The following is a 13,418-nucleotide window of genomic DNA, read 5'->3' on the forward strand; positions in this document are numbered from 1 at the left end:
AAATGAGTTTAATAATTATGTTGCTAAGAACAAAATTTTTGTTAAGAGTGTCTCCTCTTCCATACTATCCTAGAGGAATTAACATATCTTACTCTTCAGAAGTTATTTCATCATTCTGTAGTTTTGTAAATAATTAGCACTTTTGGAAAGTTAAGACACTAAGTATTACATCACTCATAGAAGCAGTATTAAAAAAATGCCTACTTGCAGACATCTCTATAGGTCTGAATTGCTGTTTCCATGTAATGAGCAGGATATGGTCTAGGAGCTCCAGGCTGAAGAAAAGCTGATACTGCTGCCATTTCCTGCAAGGAAAGGAGAGAAAAAAAAAAATAATACACACCACACAATCTATCTATGCAGACACAAACACATTGATTTTATATTTTTATATTTACACAAGTATATAACTTATATATAAGTTATTTATGTATATGTATACGTATATATAGTAAAATATATAAGTATATACGTTTTATATATAAATAATATATAAAAATATATATTATATATATTTTCTCTCTCACACACACATATATGTATATATAAAATCATCCTTCAGAGCTGACAGATTTCAGAAGCTGTTAATTCAAAATATTTACCAAATCAGTTACTGGCATACAAAGGGTATAAAACACTTTACAATTAACAAAAGGTTTAACAGAATAGCCTATTTATAGCTCTGTTTGTATTTAATGAGGTACCAGCAAGCAAGTTATAAACACTGACATGATTGTCTGTTTGCAATTGACGGCACTCCTACTATTCTAAAGTAATACTGAAACAAGGCACCTGCAGAAGTCTGACAAGTAGCTTTCTATTGCAGGAACAATCTTTTTGATACAGTGAAAATACTATCTATTTTAGGACAATTTTCTTTTCACCTCCTACAGACTTTATTTAAATGAAATTACAGTCTTGGTTGTCTAAAAAAAATCATTTTCATTCTACTTTCAGTGACATGCTTACTTAAATTTTCTTTCTTTACAGGGTAGGATACCGATTTTTTTCTGTAGCACCTAAAGATTAAGAATCGTAGGTTGCATCAGTTCATAATTAGGACCTCTGCAAAACAAACTTAAGCTATATTTTGAGATTACATACAGTACAGACAGTTGTACAGCAAAAATCATTAAGATTTCTATTCAAGATTGGACTAATCCTGGACAAAAAGGATATAATACTACATCACAGCAGCATATTTTCCAGGAACTAAAAATTATGATTTCACCAAATTTGGAAGGAAACATTGTATAAATATCTTCTACTTATTTAAGTTATCAGACTACAATTTTAAAGATCGTTTTTGATGGAGGTAAAGTTATAGAAATACTTCTTCCAGTATTTCACACTAATGTGAATAAAAACTGAAGAATTAATACTTTTATTTGCTTTATAAAACAGCAGTCAATTACAGCTCTGAGAACACTCTATATTTGCTAAAGATACACATTACATTCAGAAAGACCCTTACAAATCTGGAGATTGGAAAAGCRGTTGCATTTTCTTACTTTCAGATAAATATTAAGAGATTATTATAAAAARCTCAAAGAATTGTGAAAAATTCAAAGAATATTTATGTTATGTGAAGTACAAACCAGTGCTCCAGCTGCATAAAGCATTGCTTGATCATTTAAAAAGTCCTTCTTTGCTGTATGATAACAATTATATGCAAGTTCATAGTGTTGCACCAAAAAACACAAGTCTGCCATTTTCCGAATTTGAAGCTCTGGTGCTTCCGGTGGATACCTATAAACACAAACATTCATTCAAAAATTTCAAGTAATAGTTTTATATCTGYTCCCCCACCCCATGCACRCACACCGCACAATATGAAGTCTTTCTTTTTCCACCTTAACTTCTTTCCAGAAGGCCTAGAATAAGAACTGCATTTTTTCAATGTAAGAACAACTATGAATGTGTTTAGCTTTAAAAAAGAAAAAACCTTTACCAACTTTAAAAAACTGCAGCACTGTCAGGCTAAGGCAAACCATAGGTTACTTTTATCASTACTCTTTAAAAAGTGACCCTTTTAGAAAGTTTCACTTTGCTTAGAGCAGAAGGATCGTTCAGTAAGCAGTTTCCTCTTACCCTTCTGCTTTAATTGCCTTTTTCTTAGGCCACATTATACACAGTATTTTTCAGGATTCCTCCACAAATGAAAGCTTTTTACAGTAGTTACGTTAGTTCACTTTCAAGAACACAATACAGGCACCCCACCTGCTGAAAATGAACATTTATCATTTAGATTTCAAGTTGGAGTGAAGTTACTCACAGCAAGCCGGATGTATTCTTCAGTTCATTTATACTTTTCTCTGGAACCTTACTGCCACTAAACCATTTTTTAGTAGCAGAAAATAGTGTCCGACTCAAGCCTTTCCTGGATATTAACTGCAAAGAGAGAACAAGTAAAGTTAGAGCACTRCTTTGCAAGAGAGCTAAACACAAGAGAGACCATTGTAGAAGATAGGAGACAGACCATTCTACAAACCTGAGGTTCTTTAGGATTGSTCAAGTACTGTCCTAATAAAATGATCAAACACACACTCCTTTGGAGTGAATCATTGTTAAGAAGGTGGAAGTTGTTCATATAGTTRTTCAGTTTCGTATAGTTTATTCATTTAAAGATGCATTCCTACTAGTAAGGGAACCTCCATGTGACTTACAGCTCATATGATCTAAGTAGACCAAATCTCTTCCAAGATGATAAAAGATAATCATCTGATAATAGCTCATACAAGCTTTCATTGGGAAGCTCTGTTTTTAAGACATGAACTGAGTTAAAACAATTTCTATTACTTTACTTCTTGTAAAAATTTATTTACAATAATGAAGAGAAAATAAGTATAGCACAAATCTGGATAACTAGATACATGCTATGACTGTTTTAAGCTTATTGTGTCAAGGAAGTGTTTTTAAAAGAAACTGACCTGATCATTAAGTTGCCGAATTGTCTTCTCTATATGTGGTAAGAGTCCTCTAAACGTGAATTCCTGAATGAACTGCCTAATTCGATCGTGATCTGTGAGGGTTAAACATGCACCATGAGGCATTCCGGAGTTTGATTTCTTTGATTCCTGCAACGATGCAGCAGCCTTCAGGTAATCAGTGCTATCCAAACTGCTGCTGGGGTGATCCAGTTGAAGAGGGTGAGTTTTAAAGCTATTTGATAGGCCATCTGTCAAAAGATTGAAACAGTTAAAGAAAGAGACAGTAAATATGAAGATCATTAAAGGTAACCAGTTGAATGCCATCTCCTCGGACACATAGCTCCAGAGGTACATTTGATTCTAGACTTTAGTGCAAAGGATCATTAAGTATGTTAACTAGTATTAACAATATTCACAGCATATAACATTACAAACAGGAAGGTAAGTATTCCTGGAAGAATACAAATGTATCAATTCCTACAGTGGATGAATTGGATCCAACTGTTTATTTTTTTTATTTTTGATAAATTAAAACACTAGCTTTTCCAGGCTCTTTGTGTCTGTGTGTCAATCTCCTACGAAGCCCCTTTACTTCAATAAGTGGTTAACCACTATTGCTTCTAGCAGTCTGAGTAGACCAAKATACTATCTTGATCAGTAAAATTTCAATAACTTCTTATCTTATTGTTTCCTTTCTAAATATATAAGCACACCTGATTTGTTTTACCTGGCCCAGCCAGCACTAAGCAAAGATGAACTGCGAAAGCAACTCCCTAAAGGATTTTGTTCAAGTATAAAGGTTGGTATACAAGGTTCAAGCAGCAGCCTGCTGACTACCTCTGGCCTGCGAGGCCTCAGGAGGCTGCTTGCTCAGGTACTTGAAAGCTCTTCTGCGTGTGCTCTGCCTCCTCGTGTCTCTCAACAAGGATCTGCATGATCTGGGCCAAGTCAGGCCAGCGTTCGTTATTCACATTGTCTCTTTATTTGAGGATGCTTCTCACCCATATTCTACATGGCCTAAAAATAAAGCACGATTTGATCTGCACTCAGTTTCAGTAACTGTCCCATCTTCTATGCCCTCAGAGCTGATCTGCCAGATAAGTACTCAGACTAACTTAAATACCTTCCTACTTGGTTATCTTCAAATTTAAACGCAGTAAGAAAACAAAACAAAAAGGAAAAATTCAAATTGCAAGTTACATTACAGCAAATCAGCTATAAGGAAAGTCATCTACTTCAAGTTTGGAGACCATACACTTACTCTTACAAGATATGTATTCAATATAAACAGAAGTAATATCACTAAAGATGCCTCCACCAATCTCCACCGATCTGTGCATCAGCCACACTGTTTTCCTTTGTGGACACCAAGTTAAATATACGTGAGCACCAAGCAAGTTTGACTACTCTACAAACAGAATTTGTAGCTATGTGTTTTAATTTCAGTCCAGAGATCACCTACCACTTATCCGTACCTTGATCAAACTTATGGATTTATGAAAATGTTATATGTCTATTTTTAATTGTTTGTGAAGTTTTAAACAAGTACATGTATTAATGTTTATAAAAGCAGCAGTATTTATAAACTGCACAAAGGCATATCRGAACGTGCTCAGAGATCAGACCACTAAGACATGAAACAGGTCTGTAGATGCTATAACGTTAACATTTCCAGGGAAGTTATTAAAGAAATACCTTTCATCTCATTATCTAAGCCATCTGATAGCAAGTGATCAGCATCCTTACTTGAAGCGACAGTAAATGGATAATCTTCATAGCTATCCTACACCAAAGGAAAGAAAACACACRATGGGTTTCAGAAACATTAGCACACCCAAATCGCTCATCAATAATTGTTAAATTCAGTTACAGTTTTACATTCTTACACATTCTTTTCTCAACAGTTTGCAAAGAATCGCCCAGTAACAAAGGTGACAAAGCAAATGCCTTGCAGTTTGCTCAAACAGCTTCACCTTCAACTTAAGCATTTCCAACTACTAAGGTTAACTCTTACATAGAAGTCTAAGAATTCAGTATTGAGTATACTCCCAAACACCATTACTGAAGAGCCCTCATTAGAAAAAGTCTCCCTATGTACACATACCTACATATATGCATAAATATAAATATATGCATATAAAAGTATGTGGGATAATAKGCAAGGTGAATGGAAGTTTGATTTCCTTCCCTGAATATATCTCAGGAAGAGCTTACTTTGGAACACAAGTTTTAGGTCTTCCAAACAGTTAAAAAATTGAAACAGACACCTTTGACCTTTTAGTTTTCTAGTGCCAGACAGATYTGATGGTGGACTGATTCCACACGCGTACACCCCTTAATCAGACAGTCAAAAGTGTAGAATTAGTTAAAAGCAGATTCAAGAGATACTTTTAGTCTTGTCATCCATCTACAGATGGTAACAACAAACAGAACTAAGTCACCTATGCATGTATACCATCAGCTGTCATCTTGGCAGATGACAGAACACATTAAACGTCATTGCCTGAAATTATCAAGAAAAAAAAAATCACTTGAAAGTGAAAAAAGTTAACCAAAAAAAGATGAACATCTTACTATGATGGACACTTCTGCTTCATATGCACTGACCAACACAATGTTGAGTGCATTCCATAGAAAAAAATAATACCAAAGGAAAAGCTAATGCAACAAAAACAAATATTAATATACATAATTTCTTTTGAAGTATTGTAATACCTGGTTCTGGATATTATTTTTTTGAAGGTACTGACTCCAAGGATCTGGTATCTGTTCATCTGTTCCTCTGTTAGATACCCGTGAATTTATTTTCAGTAAATAACAACCCTGAGTTCCATATCTCTGCTTCATCTCTTCGTAAATGGAGTCGGCTCTGAAAAAAAAAAAAAAAATACTGTTTACCCTGTCTCGATGTCATACCAATCCTACAATCATCCCTAGGGATAAAARGAACTTGCATTTTTTAATAATTTCTTTACATAAGAATGAAGCCAAGACTCTCCTAAAAAGAAACTGGTTCAATGAACTAGTGTAGAAATCATCTCAAAAGGTTGAAACAGTGTTTTTTACTTCCATACTACGTATGGAAGTCTGACTTAATAAGAGTCATCAATCCGGTTAAGCTTAAGCACACAACAGAATATATTAACAGTAACTTATAACGTATGAATTTCAGTCAATTTGCTTAAAGCAGAAAAATCACCTTTGCTCTTCTCCTGTGCTTACATCATGCAGCAATACATAGTATTTAAGTGTGTTTGGTATAAACCATTTTGGATATAAATATTCACTACTATGTTGAATTCTGTGTTGTTCTTGAGACAGCTTCAGAAATTGTTCCACAGGCTCTGGCTCACTGGAAGAAACTACAAGCATACCTAAACTCACATTAAGGACATTGACCAGAAAAACCAGGAACAGCTACCTATCATACAGTAAAACAAGAAGCAGCCCTTGTTTAAGTCTAAAAATCATGTGCGGATAAGGTTTGTGCAACTCAAGTTTGGTCTGAGTTGCAACTTGAAGAGGGCTAGGAGGAGGGAAGAGAGAAAAAAAAAGTCACATGAAACATGTTTTAAAACTTACAGGGTCAGCTAGSTATATCTATGCCATTAGATGAAACATTAACTTTCTCCTGTTCTCCAATTTTGACATGAAATTCAAGCTGATAGTTTGGCATTTTTGATTGAGATCACCTGCTCACAGGTAAAACTTACATTTACATAAGTATAATTCAAGGATGCTCCCAAAGTATTTTACTTCCTAACTTTCAAACAACTATAACTTTAAGGCACCACCTGACCAAACAGAGTAAAAACCAGTGTTAATAAGCGCCCAAATTTGACTAAAAAAGCAGAGATATTCAGTGTGAATCTGATTACGAATAAGAAATTTCTGCTTTGTCATTTCTATTCACCAAAAACCAAAGTCATTTCATTAGAGAAGCAGAAATATATAAACTGCTCCTACAATTTAGGAACCAAGTGCCAGAATGAATGCTCTGTCAAGTTAATTCTGCACAAACCAGCTGAAAGATAATTCTGCTACCATACTGAAGTGACAAAGTACAACTGAGATTTACAAATATTATAGCAAWACTTGCATTGTTAATTTTATTATAAAGTCAACACCAACTACATTATGAAACAGCATACTCCCCATCACCAAGGCCAATGAGGCTTAACTTTTCCTCAAAARAGTTACTGCAAAAGCATTTTAAGCGTCTTTACAGCTTTTGGGGATGATTTTCTAGATATTTTAAACAATCTCTCAACACTTCTCCCCCTTTCAAGAGCTGGAAAAGATAATGAAAAGCTGCAAGTACATTCTAGCATAAAACTCCCTGCTGTACAATGAAGACAGTCAACATATACCTAAAAAGCCACAGCTGAAAACATTCTGGGATAAGTTAACAGGTATTGGGTTATATCTCAGTTCGAGATATAAACATGTATGCATCTTTAAAAAATTCCTTTATAAAATTAGGCTCATAGAGTTAGATATGCTAAGGGATATTTTGCAGCACAGCACAAGTTACTCTAAAATTTAAGTCTCTGGCATTATATTTCTGCAGCTAGTTGTAACAACCTTCATGGAAAACCAGAACACTCAAAGGATACATGCAACATAGTGGTTTAAGAACTCATGATCCGATGCAGGCATCGACTGAAGAAAGCTCTCTCTGTAAGACTCAAACCAAGGAGTAGTAGCTGAAATACACAATAAGACAAGACCAAATTTATTTAGGGAGCCAAGCTTGTGTTTATGAATTCAAATAAAGTTATTACAAAAGATTACATCTATAAGTGAAACCTGCGAGCCCTGACAAGACTTGCAGGACCAAGACAGGAGGGAAAAGGGAAAACAGTCTAAGCAAAAGCTTCCAGAATACARGGCTTGGAAATATAAAGGTGGGAAATATTAAGATACTTTAATTCTGTAAAAGTGAGTAGTAATATCTTAAGTATCAACTCTTTCCATATTTTAAGCTATTGTAAGCCTATACTAAATATATGCACCATTAGAATAACTACTACTTCAGCCCTCTAAACACACACACTTGGAAGAAAAGAATTTATTCTAMTGGTTATCATATTTGCCTCACTCTGGAATATGCAGAAAGACCAARGATTACTAAATCCCTATCCTGGGGGGGGGGGGGGGGGGGGGGGGCTGCCAAAAGCTTCCTGCAAATCTTCTGACTTGCCAGTAGTCAGTCACTTTCCTCGTCTACCCCTTAACCCACAAACACACACCCCAATAGAAATGCTAAAAAGCTCAGGTCCGTGTTGTGGCACTAAATCCTTACAAGGATACTCTGCCATGCTCTAAATGTCCTATATAGAGGACTACTTGAGAGTATCAAAGCAGAGAAACTAAGGAGATCTAAAAGTTTTACTTGGTTCTTTCCACTCCAACTATCAGTCTAAAAATGAAATATTTCTTTCAAGATTTGGTTTATGCCATCACAATTCTGCAATTCAGTCAATACCAAAAAGAAAAAAAAATAGGCAAAAAATARTTCATTTCTATTAATCTGATTTCACATTACACAATAGATTGGAATGCAGAATAAAACCATCTGCAAACTAGAAAAGAATGATTGGCAAGAAAAAATGCATTAATAAAAACCCCTGGGGATATTTTCCTTATAGTGCCCAGGACAGCAAGAAATGCATTCCTTCATTTAACTTGAATAAGAATTTCCTAAATATTAGTCAATTTACAACTGAACTCAATCTGTCAAGGTATTTCCACGATTAAAAAAAAAAAAAAAAAAATCAGCAAGCAAATTTATACTTGCACTTATGAGTTGGCCAAGTGATCTTTGAACAGTCGTCTATGGTAAAAAGGCACTCATGTTTACTAAGTCCAACATGTAAATATTTCAATTACTTACATCAAGGAAAACACAGCTTGTTATTAAAAATAAACCATAAAAAATTCCTCTRGTGTATTATTTACAAGTATAATGCAGCCTTGTAGTAATTGAGGTTCAAAACCAAGCAGCATTAAACTATTAAGGGTAGAAATTATTTCTTTCTAATTTCTATTTTCATTTTTCCATTCTGGTAATTTGGTTGAACCACAGCAAAACGGTTTAAGAACTTGACAGATCCACCAACAGGGCTGCACTAAGCCCATTTGTTTCAGGCCAGTAAGAACCTAGAAAGGGGCTACAAAAGCAATCACGTTTCCTCTACAGAGCCCAGCACAAAGCAACATTTATTCAAGAACATTTATAGGGCCATGATCATTTATATTAGATACTTGCAAAAATAATCATGCACCTTATTCAAAGCAAACATTTTGTTAGCTTTTAAAAAYGATGTGTTATGCACCATGTGTTTTAACAGTGCAAAGCACCACAGATGTGTATGTTTTATTTTCTCCAGTACATATTTATAGTATGCTAAATGAGCACAGCTCAAGTTTATGTGAACTTGTTGGTGTGTTCAGAAATCATTAAAAAGTATAGACTGTATTTGTGCAAATCAGCTTATGTATGAGAAATCTACTCCATTAGGTTTTATACTTTCTCATTTTACTGAGCAAAAAGAACTTTCAGTATTTGGCACATTTAGAAAAGACAACATTTCACTGCRTTTGAAGGGACACTACTAAAAGGATAACTGTGACCAATTAAAAAYTGAACTATTTTATAGACCACAACATAGAGCTTCATTGTAAGTTGAGACGTCAACAAGCAATGCACTTTTGGCAACTATAGATCCAATATGGATTAGAAATATGTACTATAAAACTCTTAGTTTTGAAGAAAATAATAATCCAGAAAATACAATAGAGCAGAGGTATATACTCAAGTACAGTTACACTTCAGTTTCGGTCTGAAGAACACTACTATGCATACAGAAGGAGACATTGGAAAGAAGCTGAAGAGTATTTGCATTTGAAATACAGAACAGTGACAGTATACAGTTTTTATAGGATCAAAGATGGCACTTTACAATATCAGAATCAGTTTTCCCCCACTTCACACTTGATTGGATTCTATGGGAAGACCAAATAACTTAGGTTTATAGGATCAGAACTTAGAACTACGAATAAAAGAAAATGAGACAACCATCACCAACATTTTTTATTTTTTAGAAAAAATGGAGGAACACGCATCTATGCCAAGAGAAGTGCTAAACAGTTGCAGATGGGAAGGAAAGGTGGATGGGGCACATGGAAAAGGGATAGAGGGCAATTTGGCAAATTCGCACCAGCCACAAAAAAAAAAATACCTGAATAAAACGCAGATGTGTTCAGTTCCATCAGTGTCTCTTTCCAACTATTGTACCAAGGAACACTAGCTTTAATTGAGCGATCTGATAGAAAAAACATGGTATTATTATACTAAAAAGAAGCTCAGGTGAAAACACACTATTGCCTTTTATGCTTTGGCAGCACAAGGTAGAAATCTGTACCATAGAGGCCCGTCATGATTGAAGACATTTGAATCCAGATAACCTCAATTACAAATGCTTCATGCTCAATGTTTCAGAGTGTACTTTACAATTCAGTATTTGTTTACAGCCAAGTCCAAATTCTGGCCTTTAACATGAGAAAACTATAAAGGTGTAAAGAATTAGAGAGTTATATTTAGATACRTTTCTGTTTTTCTACCTGGAAGAGACTATAGCATAAAGCCACTAATTTCTGAGATTTCTCTGCCTRCAGCAATATAGTTAAAGGAACTGAAGAGGTCAGATGCAGAAAGTGGCTGCCCCAGCTTTCTCCCTAGCCCTGCATGGTCCTGCATTTCTGTATGTCAGCACTAGCATCATGCAGCTTTAAATGAACAGGACCAGGGAAGCCATTCAGCTGAAAACTGATACAACAGGGTAAGGAAGGAAGGAACAAACAAATCTTCACTTGTAGCACTTCTACTTGCTCTTCACATTTACCAGGGCACAGAAGACGGAAGACTTGCACAGCTGAACACAAACGCCCTCTCAGCAACCATACAAGTCTCATAAGTAGAGCAGTATTATGGTACTACAAATATGAGACTATTAATACAAAACCAATTTATCACAGCAGTTTCAAAGCTTTAAGTAAGCAGGATCAYGATCCCACTGCAGGAGATACTCATGTATGTCTTGGTCTATGTCTTCCTTCAAAATATACTGCACTTGATCATCATTAAAGATCAAGAAAATATGCCTTGATATTGCTATCAAACTATTTTACCACAAGAATAAGAGCAGCAAATTAAAGATTTGAGCATTTCACATGTCCATTAAAATGAAAGTCTGTGGCCAGAAATGAATGCTTAACAAATTTTCAATAAAATAATTTAACAAAGTTACAGGGTGGAGGGAAATGGGAAGAAGGGAGGGAAAATGAAGTTTCTCAGAATTCATTTTCTACTTTAAAATATTTCTCCTATCTGAGAAGCTAGGGACTTTGTCATGTCTTCCTAAAAKGTAATGGAATCCCAATTTCATTGGGAAGAATACTGTACTAATGTTACAACTAGCAGTAGTAGTACTGCTAAAGCTTATGAAGAGGCACAAAGTTACATTATTTTGCCCCCAAATGTAATCTGAAAGAGAGACTACATGGTACGTCTCCTTGACTACAGGAGAACAATGTCCAATCAGAACAGAAATAAGAACCTAACTGTTCTTATTTGAGGAGAGATGCAAAGATAGTCAAGGATGTTAACTAGCACAGGATGTTAACTGGCTTAAGCAGCAAATACAGAAGACAAAATRAGGGCTATTTGCTCACACCACTACATAAAGAATGGCTCAATAAAGTAGTCGTTCTTCCCGCTTTGCTACATCACTTCCAAGTTGAGACTGTTTAAAACATTATGGAAGATTCTATTCACCAGATTTCTGACTCCTAAAAACTGGAACCCACTAAAAATTCAAACTTCACCCCTTCAGAATTTTTTTACATAGAAAAACATTAAGGAGAGAAGCATTTCCACAGAAAAGCAGGGACATGAAATCTGTGAAAAGGGGCTGTAGTTCCCCTAGTAGTTCTCAACATTTAGAACTTTAAGCCTTTTCCTTTATTATCATCAATATTCCATTAGCTTGAAAATGTGGCTTGTAAACCAGGAATTGAAGACCCTATAATTTTGCCTTTTTTTTTTTTTTATATTGTGAATCAAAAAAAACAGTCAAACAATGCTATTACATCTCCTATTAATCCTCATGAATTTACCATATATACACACACACACAGACATTTAAATAAAATAAACCTTTTAGTCTTGTGTTATAGCCAAATAACAAACATATAAGGTCAAATTCCTTAAAGCATGCCAAACTAAGTACATGGAATTTAAACTCATGTTTGAATAAGACAATTCATACGTGTTTTAAATTAAGTAGGTAMTCAAAGGCTTTAGTGGATTAATGCCTTAACTGAGAGCTGAGAAGATTAAACTCCTCCCCCAAAAAATCATGTCTCAACTTTTTTTAGATCTCCAAGAAATAAAACATTGCAAATACTTTTTCATCTTTAGTCTAACCCTTGTAACAGGGAAATATGAAGCATCGAGTTTCAGGGCAGAACCACTCTTTTGTGATGACCTTACAAAAGTTATGCATTAAATGATGTCTAAGAACACTAAAAAAAGGAAATTAGAATGACTAAATAAAACAGTACATTAATACAAATATTGTGAACAAATTCTGATATATCTGATCAAGATCTAATTCATAAGTTGCTATTTCAGTTTTGTAATAAAAAGCTCTAATTTAAAATCACAGAAAAATACAGTATTCACATACCACTAATGTTGAGATCATAGTCTCCAGCTGTGATCACGTTAGCTACTAGTCCTTCGGCAGGCTGACAGCAAGCTACAACATCACTCAAAAGCTTTCGAATGGCACCTGGCTGAGGTGGGTTAGTAATAATGTTGTTGACAGCAATCTTCAGGTTCTTAATTATGTGAAGCTGATTATTAGGATCTCGCATGTGAACTAGAAAAAGAAAAAAAAAGGATTTGTTAGAGCAGCACAATAGAAAATTAAAACAGTTATTATAAAGGAGCTTTTCTTTCATGGACTTTTGGGGGGTTTGTTTGGTTTTGAGATATACTTGCTTAGCTACTAGACCTAACCCATCATCAATTTTAGAATAACCCATCGTACTTGACCATGGGGGGAAAAAAAAAAAAAAAAAAAGACCTAACCCATCATCAATTTTAGAATAACCCATCGTACTTGACCATGGGGGGAAAAAAAAAAAAAAAAAAAGTGTGCAAAGGGAAGGAGAAGCTTACTTCATTTCTGCCATAACAAATGCCATGTTAGGCTTATCTAGACAGATTGATGAAAGTGCAAGTAGGATTTTATTTATAAGAATTCAAATGGATATAAGAATTCAAAATGGATAGCAAAGTACTCATAAACCCTCTACCCTATTTTATTGTTCCACACACTCCTCCTTGCAGAAGACTCAGGCTTTCAGCGCAAGTTGTGCAATAGTTACATTGACGTCACTGTTAACATCTCATATTCA

At 34.8% G+C, this 13,418-nt stretch overlaps 1 protein-coding gene across 1 annotated transcript in view; it reads right to left on the reverse strand.

Moving 5' to 3' along the window:
- TRAPPC8 (trafficking protein particle complex 8) overlaps positions 1–13,418 on the reverse strand; it is a 45,151-nt gene that overhangs the window by 26,395 nt on the left and 5,338 nt on the right. The window contains exons 2-11 of the mRNA XM_026051576.1: positions 12,683–12,877; positions 10,175–10,258; positions 7,547–7,636; positions 6,130–6,304; positions 5,646–5,799; positions 4,626–4,713; positions 2,931–3,178; positions 2,276–2,391; positions 1,599–1,749; positions 205–305 (exon numbers count right to left, since the gene is read on the reverse strand). Of these exons, the coding sequence (XP_025907361.1) occupies positions 205–305; positions 1,599–1,749; positions 2,276–2,391; positions 2,931–3,178; positions 4,626–4,713; positions 5,646–5,799; positions 6,130–6,304; positions 7,547–7,636; positions 10,175–10,258; positions 12,683–12,877 (1,402 nt within the window). The remainder of the gene's footprint in view (positions 1–204; positions 306–1,598; positions 1,750–2,275; positions 2,392–2,930; positions 3,179–4,625; positions 4,714–5,645; positions 5,800–6,129; positions 6,305–7,546; positions 7,637–10,174; positions 10,259–12,682; positions 12,878–13,418) is intronic.

The sequence above is a fragment of the Nothoprocta perdicaria genome, unplaced genomic scaffold, assembly GCF_003342845.1.
Source record: "Nothoprocta perdicaria isolate Ctin4 unplaced genomic scaffold, notPer1 scaffold_77, whole genome shotgun sequence".
Lineage (NCBI taxonomy): Eukaryota > Metazoa > Chordata > Aves > Tinamiformes > Tinamidae > Nothoprocta > Nothoprocta perdicaria.